Raw genomic sequence first — 21,135 nt, 5'->3', positions numbered from 1 at the left:
AAGAGGCGCAGCCCAGATGTCCAGCATTGTGGGAGATACTGGGTTACAGAAAAATTCCAGCTTCCTAATGCAAAGTATAAACAGCTACTTTTAAAGTTACCTGTAGAGAAATCTATAGCATCTTTGTCCTTTTTTGGCATCTTTACAGTACATAGATATGGAATCTCCATCACTGGAGATTTTTAAGAGCAGGTTAGACAAATACATGTCAGGAATGGTCTAAATAATACTTAGTCCTGCCATGAGTGCAGGGGACTAGACTAGATGACCTCTTGAAGTTCCTTCCAGTCCTATGGTTCTATAAAGGAGACCAAAATATCCCCTCCCCCCGCCGCACACACAAAAATTCAAATGTTGTCTATCCTATCTTCCAGGGAGATTCTGTGCAGGACTGGAGAAATAATAGCATTATGATATCTCAGGAACCAAGGAACTGAGACGTGAACTACTGCAGGAACAGGATATTTCATATATTTAGAACTATTTGTTTTTGTTAATGCTTATTTAACTCAAACATTGGACAAACTGTTGAAAGATTACTCTGTCAGAGATTCCACTGTCAGATTCCACCCACGCATCTACCACCACCCACCTTTGTCCATTAAGCACAGAAAACTCCCACTCCACTTCTCTGGTCCAAGAACAATTCCAACAAAACTCAAGAGCATAATTTTTTCCTTATACTTCTATGGTAAATGAGCAGAAGAAAAAGAGCTTTAAAAATACCTCTCAGACCTGTATACCAGATAAAGCAACAAAAAGGAAAAGGGGCACAGAACCACTTTCTTCCATCACAGGTCATCTTTAAAAGCTATAGCTTTGCTTTTGGAAGAGCTATGAAGAATGTAAATTTTAGAGCAGTGGTTATCAACTGGGGGTAAGTAAAGGTCTTTCAGGGGGTACATCAATTCATCTAAATATTTGCCTAGTTTTACAACAGACTACGTAAGAGCACTTGTGAAGTCAGAACTAAAATTTCAGTAGACAAAATGAGAAAGTAAACAATTTTTCAGTAATAGTGTGCTGTGGCACTTTTGAATTTTGATGTCTGATTTTGTAAGCAAGTAGTTTTTAAGTGAGATGAAACCTGAGTACACAAATCAGACTCCTGAAAGGGATACAGTAGTCTGAAAAGTCTGAGACCCACTGGTTTAGAGTAATAGTATAAAAAGTAGAATCTACCCACCAGCTGGGAAAAAGCAATCTGATACTGTAGGTATGTACTAACTAGACAGATAGATAGTGGCTGCTCCCCTAACCAGCATAATGCTACAGAGCATTCAGAAGTTCGGGCTTTGTTATTCTCACTGTTTTTACAACAATGCAACTTCATTGATTTCAAAGTTAATCTTGATTAACATCATTGTAAGTAACAGTCCTTTAATTTTCTCCAACCATCCACAAGTTAGGGGAAGGGAAGTAGAACTGAAATCTTCTTAGGAATAATTTGAAGCTCAGAGAGATTGCCAAAATCCTTTCTGCCAATTTGGAGATATAGAGTCTTAGAAAGACCCCACAACAAATGCTGTATGTAGTACAAATGCATTTGTACTACCAATTTCTGCTATTCAGTGGGGTTCAATACCAGTTACCAGCAAGTCTGTATTTAATTATCCTTTATTTGAAAAAGAAAAAAAGTATTTCAAGGAATGCTTTCATTGCAAAACAAAGTGAAATGCACAAAATACCTAAAAAACCATTTAAAAATTGTAGCATCACATTATTGAAATAAGTGGAACAAATGAATCGAAAGATCTTCCAGTCTAATGTTTCCATAAATTCAGCATTTTAATGATGAGCAAGGAAGTAACCATCTGGTGTCGTCACACTTTAATAAGTGAACGATTTTAAGAGTCCCAGAACAGACTTCATAAACTTGGAGACAAGATGGGTGAGGCAATATCTATTCCTGGATCAACTTCTGTTGGTGGAAGGGACAAGCTTTCAAGCTTCACAGAGCTCTTCCTCAGGGTGAAGAACTCTGTGACACTCAAAAGCTTGTCCCTTCCACCAGCAGAAGTTGGTCCAGGAACAGATATCACCTCATCCACCTTGTCTCTCTCATATCCTGGGACCAACACAGCTACAGCACTACAAACAATAATGAATCCTTTAACAAAAATATTTTTTAAAACAATAGTTTCTCATTTTAGCAAAATGGATTTGGAGGTAACTTTAAATAAAATCAGCCATTTACAATGGTCCCTGGGCATGTTAGTTATGGTTCCACTGTAGTTTTGTTCCAGTTTAACAAGATTAATATTCACTTTAATTTAAACAATAATAATTTAAAATAGTAGTGTGTGCTTTATTTCTCTTGTATCGTAAGCAGACTGCATAGAATTATTAAATCTCCCCATTTATTAACATGTATCTCCAGGACAGTACACTTAATAGAAAAACAATGTTTTTGGAATATTCCAGCATACACATACTATTTTATTGTTTTCCCAATATTAGTTCAACAGTAACTGAATTTCATAATAAATTCATTCTTAACCAGAGTTCCTGGATATCAGCCAACTGCTGAAATCGAGTCTCCCCAGTGCTAAATATGAAGAGGTTAATTTATGCAGTACATTCTACCAGCTTTCATTAACAGTACAGAAGTAATCATTAACACACCAATGGCCATATCCACTTTTATATCTTACAGGTCTATCTCAAATTACCAGTTTTAGGCTTCTCAGGAAAAAGCAGTATATTAGACAATACCAATATGGTCATGACATTTCAGATACAGTACAGAGTTCAGTCAAACTTATAAACCAAGGCAACAATGAAAAGAGTATTCGTGTTCCTGTATCAAGAACCTTTTAATGCTATGTAGAGGGTTCAAACTTAAAATGTTTCACACAACAGATTTCAGCCTTGCAGATCTAGTAACGAACTAGAAGTAACCATGTATTATACGATTTTCACTGGAAAAAATGTTCTTTGAAATTTGTGTTACGTTTGAACGTTTTACAATATTTCAATTAACTTGTAGTGGAAAAAAAATCAAGTTGAGTTCACAAAATATAAATCCTCTAAACCTGGATTTTTCCATGATAGAATTACAAGGTAGTGACTTATATCAGAATGATATTTAATAAGTTATAAAATATCACACACCCAACCATGTACAGACAGCCTTCAAAGCATCTCTTTGCCGTAGCTTTAGATGATGTGCAAAAATGGTTATGTTAAGAATTCTGACTGGTCCTGCAAGATTCTGCGTACTTCTGCAAGATGCTACAAACCCTCAACTCCTACAGTCTTCAAATGGGAGTTGAGGGTGCTCAGCACCTTGCAGGATTGAATCCTAACAAGTTTGTTGGATTAATGCAATAAGATCCATTCTGTAATATAGACTGTGTGACAGCAGTTCTCAGCATAGGGGTGGGGCCATCAGCAAGTCTTACTCGTTCACAGTGCCACTCACTCAAATTTTGCCCGGCCACCCCTCAATCATGACAAAGGGGAGGGCCAGGCCAAATTTGAATGAGTGGCATTACGACCACAGGAGTGAGCAACATTGTGTCCTGACACACAGGATTGCAGCCACTCAAATTAGGGTTGGTCACCCCTCCATCACAACAGAGGGTCATCTGGGCCAAATTTGAAGAAGTGGCAATGTAACCTGGCACACAGGGTTGCAGAGCCCACTAGCATTCTTTAATGCTGACATTGAGAAATACTGCCCTGAAAACTTTGTGGGTATTAAGGTTTACAAGGTTTCCTAGCCTATGCACAATTAGTCTGTTGATCTTGCTGTCTGATTTATGTAAAGTAGCATCTCCTTTATTAGAAATCAATATATTAATAGATCCAGTTCCATCCTGATTACATTGGAAAATCCCATTTTGTGAAGCAAGGCTTCAATATTAAAAAAAAGGGTGGGGGGGGGGGCAGGAGGAGGGAAGGCCTGGCTCATAAAAGTTGAGATCCCCCAGTCTAACATCTCCCTGTCCTGTTTTATTAAGACTCGAGATCTCTACACCATCCTTTATCAGTCACTTATATATTTATACCATATTTCAGATCACTGGTTGTTTGTTTTCAGGTAGCTTTCAATGTAATTTCACAAAACTACAATGAAATATTAAAACTTTGCAGAAAACTCGCTATTATTGGTACATCACAAAAGTTGGTACTAGGCTAATCTACTTGAGTGCTAGTTAAGAATAAAGTATTTCTAAGCAACTTGAGACACTAATTGTTGATTTAAAAGGGAAAAAGGTTTAAATGCTTGTGAAAGGGTAATAGACTGACAACATTAGAATTTTTTTTAAAAAAAATCTCTTTACAAAATGAATACAAGAACATTCCCACACTGCCCAACCAATGCACCTCAACTCTGTTCTGGAGAGATATGGAAACAAAGCAGATAACTTCAGTTTACATGGCCTATCAATCCTTCAGCTCTTTGCTGTGACTGCTAAACTGGAGTGCTTGATATTTATGACAAGACCAACTACCTACTAAGAAAGGGTCTGAGAACACCAACTTATTTGGCTGAGATCCTTATTATAGATAAATGATAATGACTTTTGATCACTGCAATCCAGAACTAGATTCAGACTAATGAGCTAGGTGTGCCTGTGTACAAAGGTCACTAGTCATTCTGCTCCCTAGGTGTGCTGTGGAAAAAAGTTTTACTTGGTGCCATAAAACATCTATTGACTAAGAGGCAATATATTTACCCGTTTACATTATGCAATGTTTCCACATAATAGTACCTAGAATGTGCTTCACTTTCCCCAATTTCCCATTTAAATATTAAATAGTAAGTTATCATTCCAGTTGAAATCTGTGCACATCTAGATCTTAATAAAACGTAGCTACCATTTTTAGCATCTCTGATCTGGTGTTATTTTTTAGATGTTAATTCCTTCCCTTCAAAACAACAATTTATTCCTCTTTATGAGAGAGAAAAAATGTACCGTTAACAGGATCATTTAGCAATCTGCCACTCAAATATTATAACTGCAGCATTTCCAATTTAAGCAATGTTAAAACACAGCACAAGATAGTCCTTCATTTGACAGACCAGACATTGCAAGTAGTTATTAAACTATGTCTTTTACCTAAAGAAAGTACATTTCAAATACATTACTTTGTTTTACTATTGATTTTGGTTTTCGGTTTTATTTAGAAATTGAAAAGGTGCTCTGATGATTAAGCTACTTCAAATACAAAACATTTTATTAATAAGAATCACCTTGGCACATGTAGAATCAGTAATACAGAACTGCAAAAGGAGGGCCAACTGTAAAAATTTCTGCATTTAGTTGTATATATTCTGCAGTCCATAAGTTTTTGTAAAAGCAGGCAAAAAGTAAAAGCCACATTCAAGCCATTAGAGGACTTTTGGTCATGGCTGAAAACCGACAACTGCTTTCCTATGCTACTAAACCCAGCAGTATGTTCTGTTTGCACTTATCCAGCAGACAGTAATGGGTTGAAATTAACGCAAATAATTTAAGCTTTATCTTAAAGATTTTGGAAAATGAAAATATTTCATGCGAGAGCTGTGCTTTTATATTCAAGTAAGTCGGCTTGATTTCTTAATCAGTTATTTTAAGAGAATTAAAATACGGATAATGTGCTATTGCTAAACCGGACCAACACACTGCAGCAAGAGGAAACTGGAGTTCATAACTCCAGCTATGTCTCAATTCTGCGCTTCTGTGTTCTCTGATGACATCCAGCCAAATACAAGCTTATTTTTTTTTATTGTGGATGGAGGTGACGGGGAGGGTGAGAGGAGGTAGGGGAGCAATCTTTAGTACTGAAACAAACAAACCTTCCCTCCCAACTGCTACCAATAATCTTTTACTCCCCAGACCTAAACAAAAACCCTACCATTATGTTTACTCGTAATTCAATTAGAATCAAGAATTAATGTTAATTTATATTTCAGCAAAAAACAGTTTCCTTTAAAAATATTAAAAGCACACAAGACAGGTAGAACATCTGATATTTAATTGTGTATTATAAGGAATCAGATATTAACCTGTCATACCTTTACAAGGTATTTTTAATATCATTCAATTGAAGTAATGATGTATAACATACATCCAACAAAATATATAAGTGCCTTTTCATTGGATATACAGCACACTGTGCGTCATTAAGGCACTCAAGAAGCTGATTCATCTGATACTGACTGTAGCAAGCAAATCTCAATTACAAAGTACCAGTTTATGAGTTTTTGAAGGAATTGTTTTAGATGATGCAACATATCTTGCTTGGTACAGTTAGTTACAACCTATTTCTTAACTGATTAATGTGCTGTAATGAGCAATTTTATCATGACCACACACTACATCTTTCAAAGGCACTGAATGTCTTTTGTTCACCCTTCTCTTTGGGCTATACATAAATGTTTATGACTTCTCACTCATTTTCTAATCTGTATGTTCCAATTCTCTCGTAATACAAGAGCTATACAGCTAGTCACATTTCTCCCTCACAAATGCAAACAGAACCCAGTAAGGATTACGCCAGCTTTTATTATTTTGAAGCTTAGCCTTTAACACACAAAAGCTTCAACACTCGATCTGACCCTTCAACACTCAAGGCTTACTAAGGGCATTGTGCGGCACTCATTACATAAATCCCACCTCATACTAGTTTTACTGAAAAGGAAAAAAAAAAAAAAAAAACCAGTTGATTTACTTTTTGAAACAAAGTGCCTTGAAACAAGAGGAGACAATAAATTAAAAGGCATAACTTTCAAATCTATAAAAAATGTTATGTTTCTTATAAATCTTTAAAGCTTATAAAAGCCAGAAAATACATTTAAAAGAGGCTTTTAAACACAGTTTCATCCATTGAAGTGTGGTTGTGGTCAGGAAAGTGATAAGAAAATGACATGTGTGTTCTACATTTATTCTTCCTCAATCACTGCTAGTTTATATATGCTTAGTTTACAAAATTAAATATTCTTTTAAATGACAGCACTGCCAAGGCCAACTTGTTAATTGATCAAGCCAAAATTGTTTCTGCTTAACATTTTTTTTTTTATATAAAGAGAACACAGAACTTTGCTGAAAATGCTGATTTTGAGATGTATATGTGTGGAACAGTTTGCTCTTCTATAGCTACTGTACTGCAATTTAAGTGTTGCTTGTCTAAACATATAAAGGCAGCCATGAGGACATAAATCTGTAGTACAAACTTGCCATTTTTGAGAATTACTTTTCTGACCTTAACTAGATTTTCACATAGAGCAAATGGTATTGCATACACAAATGCCACTTTTAGTGGTCTTAGTTTTCCCAGCCATTTGGCATTTTAAAAATATGTATACTCCTGTTTAATGAGTATGAAATGTCTCTGCACTAAAATTAAGCTCTAACAATTTGCTAGTTCCATCCAGTATTTAAATTACATCAGTTGGTCCTCTTGCATTTCCATGAAGATTGTCCTTCATCTTGCAGCTTTTTAAGTTTTGACCCAAGGAGGAACCACCAGACAAATCCCAGAGCAACGCAGATTATGGATTCTACATAATAACCATCCAGCATCGTAACACAAGAACCACCAAGTTTTGTACAGTGCTGTGAGAGAAACAAACATATTTATTAAACAAATTGAAACATTTGCCCAGTATTTCTTTATAGTGAGACAAGTGCTTAAAATTCAAATATAGATAACAGCAAAAGTCCTTTCTAAGTATATTTTAAACAAGCACACATTTTAGATTCCCAATTATGCTACCCTTCATAGTTGCCTTTACCCCTTCCCCCCCCCCCGAAACATTAGTTTCTTGGCCAAGAAGAAAAACAATCAGTACAGGGAGATGAGCCACACAAAGAAGTATATCTTCTCCAATACAATAAAGTACCTACACCAAGACTGCCACAGTTATCAGTGTTCCCACCTCCAGAGTAGGGTCACAGAGGGCAGCCATAGACTGGCATTCAATGGGAGCATGAGTACAAGGAACACAGAGGGGAAACCTTAGTCAGAGAATCCCTCTTTATGGGGCAGTGAGCTAACCCTGAGTAACAACTATGATCTTCTTGGTTGGGGGCTTCATTACCCACAGATCTTTGGATTCCACTTCATTATTCACTCCCTCCTCTTGGATGGTCAACAACCCTACAGAGTTTATTAAATTACCTTCTATCCCCATTTGCTTTGGGCAATGGGGGCATACGGGCCTGGGGATCAATTCAGTTACCAAAAACAAACAAAACAAAAACACCAAAAACCACTATGCCCAGCTTGTGCATTGCATACAGATGGAATACTGATTGCAATTTTTCCAAAGCCCATGAAAAAACGTTCATATTTCAGAAGCCTAGACTCATTTTTAGAAGTCAAACTCTTGCATTATACTGTATTACAGACCTCTCATTATATTGTTGTAGATCTGCAGACATTATGTATTCATTTTGTCTACAACTATTCTTGGTATCTATGGCTATGCCTATGAAGCACATCTTGAGCATATTTCCTTATACCTTTTAAAAAGCACCCCCCCCCCAAAAAAAAAAAAAAAAGTGTTTATAGTGCAAATTCATTGTAGTCACTATGCATTTAACAGGAATGAGAGAGTACTGAAAGCAAACCCCCTTTTCTGAAGTGCTGTCCAGACCAGCAACACGTGGACAGGGAAGCAAAAGGAAACGATACAAGTGCGGGAGACATGGAAACGGACTGGAGGAGGAAGAGATTCACTCACCTATTTCAGGGAGGAGGGCAAGTGGATGGGAGATCTAATTAGTAACAGGAATGAAGAGAGGTATACCTAGGAATCTTAGATTTATCAGGGCTGGAATCAATTTTTTTCCAGAATGGAGAGTTGCTCTGGTTTAAAGAAATCCTGCTTTGCTCCATACCTATTGTTTGGATCCAATATTTATATCCCTAGAATGCTTTGTGCAATCAGTGTGCTTCTACAGCCCAAACAGTATTCACCATAGAATGCTCTTATGTATGTAGAAGTTTGAGCCATGAGCAACGAGGGGTTTGACTAAAGCGAGTCATAAGATGCCAGTTATTTCTTGCTTCAGCAAAGACGTGAATTTGAAGTCCTCATTTCCCCAAAGTTCTTTACTTGTTTGCGCTGTTTTGCTCTACCCTGTGTGCAGTAGCACAGCGTGTTCTATTCTCCAGAACATCCACAAGAGCATTAGAGAGAGGGGGAGTGGAGCCAATTTCACTGCTCTAGAAGCAGTGAAACATCATATGGTCAGGAAGATGGGATGATCAAAAATGGGGGAAGTAAAGAAAAAGTCAAATTAGAAAGAAAGAATCAGAAGGTGATAAAACAGAAAACCCACTGAGGAGGAAAGAGAGGAAAAGCAATGGGGAGGGAAGGGGAGGGGAAAGGAGGAGGAGGAGGGGGAAATATCCTGCCAAAAATAATTAAAAAGCACCTAATCACAACATTTCAAACTACAAAATCCTGATCCACCCGGGCTTGAGGAGTGTAACCACATCCTCTGTACTCCTGCTACTAATCCAGTCCTTCATTGCATCCCTGAGAAGCCTCTTATTCTCATTTTCCTGTCTCCTCCGCCTTCCCCCCAGCTATAAAGAAAGAAGTAAACATCCTGAAGATGTAGTTTTCCAACAGGAGCATATGTGTGTATTTAATAACTGAAGAGTAGATTCAGTAGAAAAATCAAACTTCATGTTAGTGGAATATAAAAAGCAACTGGATGTGGGTAGGGAAAGGGTCCATAGTGACCTAGACAAATTGGAGGATTGGGACACCCCCCCCCAAAAAAAAAATCTGATGAGGTTCAACAAGGACAAGAGCAGAGTCCTGCACTTAGGATGGAAGAATCCCATGCACCGCTACAGGCTAGCCTTCAACTGGGTAGGCAGCAGTTCTGCAGAAAAGGACCTGGGGATTACAGTGGATGACAAGCTGGATATGAGTCAGCATTGTGCACTTGTTGCCAAGAAGGCTAATTGCATATTGGGCTGTATTAGTAGGAGCATTGCCAGCAGATCGAGGGAAGTGATTATTCCCCTCTATTCGGCACTGGAGGCCACATCTGGAGTACTGCGTCCAGTTTTGGGCTCTCCACTACAAGAAGGATGTGGAAAAATTGGAGGGAGTCCAGCAGAGGGCAACGAAAATGATCAGGGGGCTGGGGCACATGACTTACGAGGAGAGGCTGAGGGAACTGGGCTTGTTTAGTCTACAGAAGAGTGAGGGGGAATTTGATAACTGCCTTCAACTACCTGAAGGGGGGTTCCAAAGAGGATGGAACTAGGCTGTTCTCAGTGGCAGCAGATGACAGAAAAAGGAGCAATGGTCTCAAGTTGCAGTGGGGGAGGTCTAGGTTGGATATTAGGAAACATTATTTCACTAGGAGGGTGGTGAAGCACTGGAATGGGTTACCTAGGGAGGTGGTGGGATCTCCATCCTTAGAGGTTTTTAAGGCCCGGCTTGACAAAGCCCTGGCTGGGATGATTCAGTTGGGGATTGGTCCTGCCTTAAGCAGGGGGAAAGCAGGGGGGATTAGATGACCTCCTGCAGTCTCTTTTAACCCTAATCGAGGATTCTCTGAGACATTTTGAAGGCCTTTGAATGTGCAAGACACATTAAGAGAAACCATTATTATAATATTTAGACACATCAGAGTGGAGACCATCACACTTTCCAAACTTACTTCTGCAGCAGCTGTAGTTCCACAACTCTGTTCCTGTGCGCCTATACACTCTTTCACTGTAAGTGGATCAACAAGCCACAGAGCTACCGTAGCAGGCCAGTTTCCTCCCAGATTCGACACAGTGTTTAGAAGTGTCATATATGTTCCTCCAATCAATGGATCACTAACTTTGGCATTGAAAGCCATTATAGCAACATACATGCTGTATAATGTAATCTGATGGGGGAAAAAATAATAAAATTGATTCAATTATTCTTAACTGTTTTTAAATCTAAAAACACATTACTTCAAATATAGTAACATTTATTTTATATTATTGCAGTTCTTCCAGAGATCTGTGCAGTTAATCACTAGAAAAATTGCTTTGTGGTCAGGATTTGTCTACATTCAACAACACTAGGAAATCTTGCCATTTGGTTTGGCTCATATATACGTAGACCCAGCCTCAGATGTTTTGGAATTATCTGAAATAGATTTAAGATATGATAGATCAGATTGAATATGCTTTAATACATACAGAGTTGTCAATCAGATTATTTCACAGACACTTCACAAACACTGACCCCGTTTCAAAGCCCACTGAAGTCAACAGGCTTTGTTTTCAACCCATTGTGGTATTTCTAACAGTCAATAAAATGCAACTTTATAAGCTTTTTAGGGAAGGGATCTCACATGAATTTCTGTGTACTTTTATGGAACTACATAATCATCATGTTGGTCAGACTCAAAGGAAAATGGTTCCCCTGACTCCCATTCAAATGGGTTTCTTTAGCTCACTTTCAGAAAAATAATTGCTGGAGAAAAAAAAAGCTGATCTAGTGAATAAAAATGTGGCAAGAAATCTCTGATGAACCACACTAGAGCAAAGAGAAATCCTCTGAGCAGGCTGATTGATCTGTTCTACTGTATGGGTTTTGTTATTCAGTTCACTAGGATTATAAAATGGAGTTATTAGTTAACTCCATTTCATAACTTTATTTCAGTCTCCCATTATAAAAGCACCAGTATAATTAAGATGAGGACAAAGCCAGATTATAACTTATCCTCTTGTAAAAATATAATTAAGATAGAATTTTTCTGCAGGGGGCATGAATGGACTATCTTTATGACAACAAAATGTAGCAACTTGTTACCTGATGTAAAGCATAACTCAGCAACACCACAATATAGTAATAGATAGGAAATCCTCCTTCATGTTGTACTTTAGGAGTCCACCAAACCAAAAGAGCAAATTCCAAGCCTATCAGTAACCTGTAACAAAGGGGAAAAGACTAATTTTTAGCTTCTGAATTTAAATATGTGGACATGAATCACTGCATATCTTGCAAAATCTATAGCGTTCATGTGTGAGCAAAGATGCTTTTTAAAATAGTTAGTGATGTGAATCCATTTATCTGAAAGATTATAGTAAAAACTTATTTCAAATATACCTAAAAATGTTTCTAAGATGGACACCAACTGTTTTTAAATTCATTTGTGTGTATGTGTATATCTATATCAACTGAAGTTATAAACATTTCGTACGAAGCTAGTTTTGCTTGGCAGTGAATGCTATAGCTAAGGTTATAGAAAGTCTCCAGAAATAACCCTCTCCATTTTCAAATGCTCATTACTTTCAGAAAGTTCTCTTTTGGGTGAAAACAACCACACAACTTAGCTAAGGGTCTGTTTTTTTAAATTTGGAGCAAAAAGAGACTACTTATTCACTTTTCAGTTATGCAAGAGCAAAAGAAATACCTTTTTTTAAACTGCAGGAAAAAAGAGTAAGACTTTTGTGCATATGTATCCTGAAAAAATGGCTGAACTTTATATTCAGAAAATTGAAATTTTACTATATATTGAATTACTGAACAAATACATAGTATTGATATTAGTTGCATAGATGGGGTTTGTGCTGTTGCATCACTGTGGAGTTCCATATGTTTGACGGTGCTGCAACCATGGAAGTACACAGTGAAATCAGCAGAATCCAATTCCCTTTTTCTACAATTTAAAGAGGTATTAAAATACTAGACTACTGTGTGACAATTTTAGACATTTAAGAGACATAAAATGCAAATATTAAGTTTCTCATCCTTGATGCACCCATATTGCATAAATAGGCTGACTACCATTTCCCTTATTCTCACAACTGAACCCAGTGAGGTATATGGGACTACTAGTATGAGTATATCAAGTAGGATTTAGCAGATGAAATATTTTGGATTACTAGTTATGGGCCAGATTTTGCCATCCTTACCACTGAGAAGTACCTTGCTATACAAATACAGTCACTGACTTTAGTGAAACTAATTGTAGAGTAAGGTACTACTCGAGTAAGGGTGGAAGAATATCACCCTGTACTGTCAGATGTACACCTTGCTTAAAGCAAAAGCAGCGTAATTCTGCTTTCAAATATACATGTCCAACGCTAACTGACTTCAACAGAAGTTGCACAGGTGTATTGGAGGTAAAAATTGTGCCCTGAAACGTGAGCAAGTTTACTATGAGAATCTTAACTTGCATAATTCTTTATGTCTGTATGTTTGAAAAGTACAACCTTCACATCATATTATTTTTATTTATTCAAACTACACAATTCAAATACATTGTATAAACATGCAAAGTTAAAATCTATCATCTACTTTTTTACCTAAAAGGCATGGCTTTGTAAAATGTGTTCAGTGGCCGTGGACCTGCTGTGTATTTGCTGATGATCAGAGGCAATATTATCTGTAAAGGTACTATTGGAACAGCTAGTAGAGCTAAGTGTTCTTTAGGTACTCCTTCTTCCACCAATTTAAGTCCTGTTACTGCATCCGCTGCTGAGAAGCCAACCTGCAATGTAAGTTATAAAGAGAGTAAAAATCTGAAAGCCAATGACAAACTTTGCTAGACTATCAAAATTAAATTTCTCCAAATATTCATTAATACTGAGTAGTTTGGCACTTAAAATGAACTACAATTTTCTTTTTCCCCCCTATAGTTCACGTCCAAATATAGATCCAATCCTGTTGCAAATTCTGCATGGGAGGACTCCTGCACATGCACACTGCTTATTGCAGTATCAAGGCCATACTGAGAAAGTTAAAAGCAGCAACAAATTTCCTGCTCATATGAATGCTGCAGGTAACAATGAAGACTATCAATATAAAACTAAAGAAACGTACATTGCACAATTTTATTTGCAATAGAAATTAAATCGACAGTGCCACAGAATTCCAAAGACCCTGCAAATACCCAAGCATTCTCCAAATTGCAGATTAGATTTTAGAATTCCAAATTAGAGGAAACAGCCTTGCCAATATACTGGAGATACAATCAAAAGTTCACACAATCCTCAAAGAAAATCGTGTTGCAACTCTAATTTTAAAAAAATGTCTTTACATATTGTAAACAATGTACCTAATTCCAGGGTGGATAAAAATCAATGATTTTAAATAAATAAATAAATAGATTTTATTTAAATCGGATTTTTTTGATAAAATGCTTTTTGAGGAAAACATGTATCTAAAAATAGTTTTACTTAAGATACGTTATAGCTCAAAGATATCTCATCATGGAATAGGGATTATAAATTCTAATTCTATAATATGAGACAATGTAACGTTTAAGAAAAGCTTTGTAAATAAATTCCAGTAGTGCATGGATTAGGGACCCAATCTTATGGGGTTCCACAGGCTTCTGTATAGATTATTTAGGTTAATCTTTCTATCCAACCAATGGGACTCAGTGCTCAGTCTAGAAGATACCATCAGAGATGCTTAGTTTTGCAGTTCTCAAACTGTGGATTTGAGTCTCCGGAGGTAACATGCTTGTTAACAGCAAAAAACGTTTTTAAACATACATACATACATACATAGGTGAGAAATAACAGACCTCAACCCTATTGTCCCTCTGCAAATTTATGTACTCAGAGTCAATCCCTCTCCTGTCTAAAAGTGCAAAGTTTCAAAAAGTTCAATTAATAGAAGATTGTTGGGGGCGGAATAGATCTGGACAAGGAGAAGAAGTCTGGAGATAAATGTGAGAAGCAAGGGACATATGCTTGTTTTGTTAAAATATTATATGTTTGCTGTAGAAGAAAAAAATTCCAGAATACTTAACGTTGTTGTTTTAGTTAAATAAAATAATTTAAATGTCTGTCTGGTGATGTTCTCCTCCTAATACACCATGGCAAGAAAATCCTCCAAATACTAATGATTGATCTGTTGAATTGGAGATAGTTCACCTCCCAAGGACTTCATAAATATCTGCTTCAATTACCTTTGGTAAATGAAATAACCAAACAATCATTCATTTTCTGATATAGCTGTAAAACTAATCTGAAAAGTTTTCAAAATAAATCATGCTTTAAAAATGTATAGTGTGTACCTTCTAAAAATGAAACCTACATCTTATCTCAAAGTTGTGAAGAATATGTATTCAAGTTATAACAACCAACAAGAATGCACTCTTATGTAGAAAACCATGATTAAAATCGAGTCTTCCTGCCTAATTCATATCAAATCATTTAAAAAGGGAGGTTTAGATGCAAGTCTTTTGTACATCTCTACTTAAAAACAAGAATTACGCACACTTTAGATAATTTGCAACAAGTAAACAGTGAAAAAAAATTTTCTGCCATGAAAGGGGAACACAGTTTGAAAATATGGCCCACATGTTATCAATTATTATTCATATGTATGTTTACTCACTTTTGCTGTTAAAATCAGGATACAGAAAGTAAGAACTGCTGGCATTCTTACTATCGAGAAGAGCAGTTTGTACGTATCAGTAATGCCTTTTGTTTCTTCTTTTGATGGTGTTACTTCCTTGTTTTCCTTTTTCAAGAGGGCAACTAAAGTAGTAGTTATTAAGAAGACAGCTCCCCAGAAAAATAGGAAATCTGAAATTAAATTACCTCATCATAATTCAAATATATCACTGTCTACATTTTGTTAATTAGCAGCTCAATATGGGAAATATTCTTCAAGAATATACACAATACCTTAGTAGATGGGAATTACAATCATACCAATCATGAGTATCAATAACATTAAAACTCATGTAACCCCCCCAAAACTGACATAAAATGTTCCTAACTCTGTAACTGTTTGTTCTCCACATTACGTGCAGGAAAAAATGGCTAACTGGTGTCATTACAGGGATGTTTGTATATTTGTTAGTTCAGTGAGCATGTTGGGGAGAAGAGTCTGGGGTAAAAGTGAAATTAAAATATAAGCTTTTAAGGAATTTTAAATGTATATACAGCCTTTTATCCTCAAACATCTCAAAATACTTTAAGGAAAAAGCACTGTGTAATGGTTAGACAATAGGATGGGAAAATGAGAATTCTGAATAGGAGCACTTGTGGCACCTTAGAGACTAACAAATTTATTACAGCATAAGCTTCCGTGGGCTACAGCCCACTTCATCGGATGCATAGAATGGAACATAGAGTAAGAAGAAATATATATACATACAGATAAGTTGGAAGTTGCCATACAAACTGTGAGAGACTAATTAGTTAAGATGAGCTATTATCAGCAGGAGAAAAAAAACTTTTGTAGTGATAATCAAGATGGCCCATTTAGACAGTTGAAAAGAAGGTCTGAGGATACTTAACTTTCAGGAAATCTATTTCACATCCGATGAAGTGAGCTGTAGCTCACGAAAGCTTATGCTCAAATAAATTTGTTAGTCTCTAAAGGTGCCACAAGTACTCCTGTTCTTTTTGCGAATACAGACTAACACGGATGCTACTCTGAAATCTGAGAATTCTGAATGTCATTCTCGGTTCTATCACAGACATTAACTCAAGGGGATACACAGTATAACTTCTCTGTGCCTCAGTTCTACACCAACAAAATGAGGATTATATTTACTTATATCAAAAGAAGTTTAAAGTGTGTAAGATCCACAGATGAAAGATGGTACAAAACAGTCAATTAAAAATTCACTATACTACAATACTTGCACTGTCACTGGAGGGGGAATTATATTAATAGATTTTGTTTTAAAAGGAAGGAAAAGACTGGTAACTTTCTGAATTACTAAAACAATCCAGTACTGTAAATTCATTCACCTAGGGTGATATCTGTACTGTGCCTTTTAAAAGTGTAGGATAGCCAGGGAAAAGGGTAAGGCAGCCTTCAGCCACCCTTATGTCCTCCTGATTCTGGACAACTCCCCTGGCATATAACTAGACAGTACACAGAGTGAAGGGCCTAGAGCACATCTTTACCACATCTTAGTATTTCTGGGTCAGAGGGGAGAGAAGAAGATCATTTAAACTGTTTCTCCTATTTGCTGCCTCCATAATGTTTCCCTCCATAATGCTTCAAATATTTCAATAAAAAGGAAAAGACCATGTGGTTTGACAAGCCTACATTGCTGATTTAGTTAGTCCCAACTTCTTAGATTCCTCCTCCTCCAGAAAAAAAAAACATAGGGGCCTCAAATGATCTTTTATATGATGTAAAGTATCAGTTTTCATTGTGCTGTACTAATAGTGGTCTCAGCATGTACAACAATTTGACAGCATGTACAAAAACTGCACTGAGGTACTAGTGCAAAAAGGTGCCACAGGGCAGACAGTTGCTATTGCAGTGCTAGACCAATTTACTAGGATTAAGATAATGCTCAAAGCTGTAATCAAAGATATTCCTATTTTATACACATGCTTCTAATCAAGTCAATTTGCACCAGCTGCAGTGATTAGTTTAGCTGAGAAAAGTATGCATAAACAAATGAAAATCAATGAACTGTTAATTAAGATTGGAAATCTTAAATTTAACTTGGTAAAAGCAACATATTCTTCCATCCAAAATGTCCACTACTGATCAGTATGCAGAGGGGGGGAAAATGTGAAAAATCTTTTTAAAAATATCACTTAAAGGCTAATAAGCCTGTATTTAAGAGAGCACATAAATGAATTACACTTAGTGACAGTATTCCATAATGATAAAAGTTCAGTGAAACATATTGGGGCAATTAAGCAGTTATTAACCTAATCATCCTTATGAATCCTATTCTACAGTCATTAAAATTATGTCCAACCAATAAATGACTAAGGTTTCTTGCTAGTACCAACATTTAAGACATTGATTACTTCCAAGTAAGTACACTAATGAAAGAAGTGTTATTTCTAAACCTAAATTAGTGTAAATTTTATTTTGATGAGAGATTGAACATAAAGAAATGTAAATTTCCCTAGCTGATGATTAAGTGTACTAAGGTAACTTGCTTTTCCCACCATCATCCAGTCTAGCATTCAAGGACAGGTTGAACAGGTTTGGTTATTTTTTTTATGAATGTTTCTGTGATAGTCACAGATCTCTTTTGTAAATAATACTATTCATGTAAACTAAGGTGACCTGAACATTGTGGGTATGTGGAGCAGAACTGAACCTCCTTAGCAAAGCAGAAGCACGCAACCTTATCCAGCAACCGTTGGAAGGGGAACAACCTGTCACAAAATCATGGTGGAAGGAGCCAGGAAAGTGTCAGAACTGGGGAAACAAGGAAGCTGCAGGGTAGAAAACGATAGAGCGCCAAACCTTGGATATGTAGTTCCATTTGGAAAATGCACACACAAGCCTATTGCCATGTATGCAACACCCGGAGCAGTACTGTCACTATATGATAGTATTTTTCCTATATAAATTAGCATTCATGAACAAACCATACCTACCTACCAACCAACCATGAGAATGTTAGTGCCTGGGCAAGGGACCAGCTTGACACCCTGCAGACTGAAGTCCCCCATTTATCCACAGAACACGGACAGCATGTGGACAGACAGCACAAACCTCTGTTAACTCTTAACTGGGAAGCCCACCCCTAGAGAGAAGAGGAGAGTTCAGGTTCTTTAGCCTCTCTGCTGAGGCTGCCATATGGGGTGCCAAATGTGGTGGCGTTTTTGTGATATAGCCACAAATGAAGAGTGACCATCCAACTCAAATAGCCAACCCATGTTAAAAGTTTCATTTCACTACTAAACATGACCACACTAGACTAGTGACCTCGAACAGTTCCCGGTTCCCTGAGCTGGATAGCTCAGATTCGGATCCTCTGAGCTATCCAAGTTCCTTGGGAAGTTTAGTTGCCAATGCTCAAGCTTGTCACAGCACATACAAAACATCTATGCTTTAACAACTTCTGAAATACCTGGGCAACATACGTAATAAATATAGCCTACATATACCTAAGAACAAAAACGCAGAGCCTAGTGACTGACAATACCACAGACTGTTATGCCATGATTCAGGGATACTGTTTTTCAGGAAGGAGGTTTTTTTTTTTTAAAAAAAAAAAGATTGTTGTTTACATTTCCACTAATAAGGCTTGGAAAGATTCTTAGCATATCTAGTCCTGAACATTTATATTTTTGGGGCTACCATAAAAGGAATAACACTGTTCATGCAAATACATACGATTTATAATCTTGGGAAAAAACAGCAAGAAAGAAAAAGATGATGTTTGTCTAAAAGAGGATCAGCTCAAAATAGCTTTAAATTATTTTGATCTAAACAGAATGAACCTTTAAAATTCAAACCAGTGCTGACTTGACAGCTTTGAAAACTGAAATTCCTCTATACTTATAAATGTACAGGTAATGACACTTCAAAGTTTCTCCAAAACATTCTGCATACCTTAACCCTGAGCTAGAAGGATGACCTCTAAATTTAAGGGGTAGTGACCATCCCTCTTAGCCTCTTTACAGAGATTGCCAATTGCACTCATTTATCCACTGGGACCTAGCTTAAGACCCCACATTTCACCTAAAAAAACAACTTTCAGTCATTTTCAACCTGGATCACATTCACTTTTAAAACAAACAGAGGTCGAAGGTTTCAAAATCCATTACAACTATCATGATTTGAATTTCAATATAGTATAGATGATACCTGAAAGGGTAACAATTCCTTTGGGTTGAGGTTGGAACCGCAAATATTTGTTACAGAAGGAGGGAGATTCAAGGGCCAAGAACAAGACATTTCCCAAGAAATAACCAGCTGTTTGGCCAACAGAGTTACAAGTGGAAGCATAGCCCACATTTTCCCGGGACAACATAGTCAGTGCCCAGCCATCCACAGCAATGTCCTGTGTGGCGGCCAGGAACTCAAACAAAAAGAAAGTCACAGTGAGGGCCACCACATCAGGACTCTTGCCCTCCACATCGCCTAAGAGGAAGTCTACCTGTGTGGACAGGTACATCATAAAAAACCCCAGGATGTACTGAGTGGGCACAAGCCAGGACTTGCGGCGGCCAAAGCTCTTGAAGTAGACTGCATCCACCAATGGGGCCCAGAGCAGCTTGAGACTGAAAGGCCAAAAGACAAAGCTGAAAAAAGCCTGGTCCTTATAGCTGACATTCTTGCTCTGCAAGATGAATGGGATGCTGCCTGCCAGCCCCAATGGGATGCCCTGTAGTACATACAGAAAAAGGAGGAGCAGGATACTACCCAGTTCTGCCCGATATCCCTGGGATACCATGTAGGATGGTGAGTTAAATCCCTGGAGCAGTGCCTCTGTGTCATCTTCTCCTGGTCTCGCAGTGTGATTATCCATGTACAGAGCTGGTGGTGGAGGCTTAATCTCCATGTCCATGGACTGGTGGTAGCTGCCAGGCCGGCGCTGCCGGCTGCTGTCCTTGTAAGAGATGGTTGGGCTCATGTTGCACACGAAGTCCGCAATTTTTTTGGAGGGGGCCTCCACTGTTCCCCAACAACCTTATAACGGCAAAGAGAAGCTCCTGCCCACTGTCACTCACTTGGGACGCAAGTTCCCAGCTCCGCCCACCGCAGGCCAGCGCGGGATGTGTATACGCCACTCCACTCACGCCCAGGCTTCCCAGGGACGGGGCTGCTCACCTTTGCCCACCACAGAGCAGGGGAGTTTCAGCGCCCTCTGCTCGCCAGGCCTGGGGGGGTGATCAAGTCTGCACTCCCTGGGTCACCTCTTTTATGTCGAGAAGGCACAAGGAAGTTCAGCTCTTCCCCTTGCCGGGAAGTGTGTGTACTGCGAGGGGGCCCTCCGGTCCGCCAGAGGGGGGCGGGGTTGGTCAGCGTATTCCGCGCGAGACGGGTGTCGCTCCCCTTTACGGCTCCTCTCGCCTAGCTCGGTGTCTTCGCAGAGTCGCCGCTCCGCTCCCGCCCGGCACTGGCCGCTCTCTGTCCACCAAGCATCCCCGTGGTGCTATCAATGGGCTTCAGCGCAGTACTTCCGGCTCCCCTGTCCGGTTGGGTCCGTCCTATAATGGCTCCCCCGGAAATACTCGCCAGCACAATGCTTTCTCCGAGGGGAAAAGAACGGAAATCTCGCGGCTGCGCAGCCTAGCCGGCGTGGTCCCACCCCATTGGTGGGGAGGTGGGTGACGTTTGGGTCAAACGAGGCCGTTTTGTTTAATAGCATTCTACCCCCTGCCACGGAGTAGCGCTGTCTCTGGCCGTCTGCGGGCACTACTCCGCGCTCTGCGGCAGCGCCCCCGCTAGCCTCTCCAGGACCCACTGCAGCTCTGCATCTTGTCCGGTCAGCTACCAGTAGGACT

At 38.3% G+C, this 21,135-nt stretch overlaps 1 protein-coding gene across 1 annotated transcript; it reads right to left on the bottom strand.

Moving 5' to 3' along the window:
* Positions 1–1,588: 1,588 nt before the first annotated feature.
* Positions 1,589–20,921, bottom strand: SLC33A1 (solute carrier family 33 member 1). The gene is made up of 6 exons (XM_037908679.2): positions 19,493–20,921; positions 15,299–15,489; positions 13,255–13,439; positions 11,756–11,873; positions 10,623–10,838; positions 1,589–7,547 (listed from the first exon to the last, which is right to left on the bottom strand). The coding sequence occupies exons 1-6, from the start codon at positions 20,259–20,261 to the stop codon at positions 7,380–7,382; spliced, it is 1,647 nt and encodes a 548-aa protein (XP_037764607.1). The 5' UTR covers positions 20,262–20,921; the 3' UTR covers positions 1,589–7,379.
* Between the last annotated feature and the right edge of the window lie 214 nt (positions 20,922–21,135).

Source organism: Chelonia mydas, chromosome 9 (genome assembly GCF_015237465.2).
Source record: "Chelonia mydas isolate rCheMyd1 chromosome 9, rCheMyd1.pri.v2, whole genome shotgun sequence".
Classification (NCBI taxonomy): Eukaryota; Metazoa; Chordata; order Testudines; family Cheloniidae; genus Chelonia; species Chelonia mydas.
This window is presented reverse-complemented; position numbering and strand designations above follow the sequence as displayed.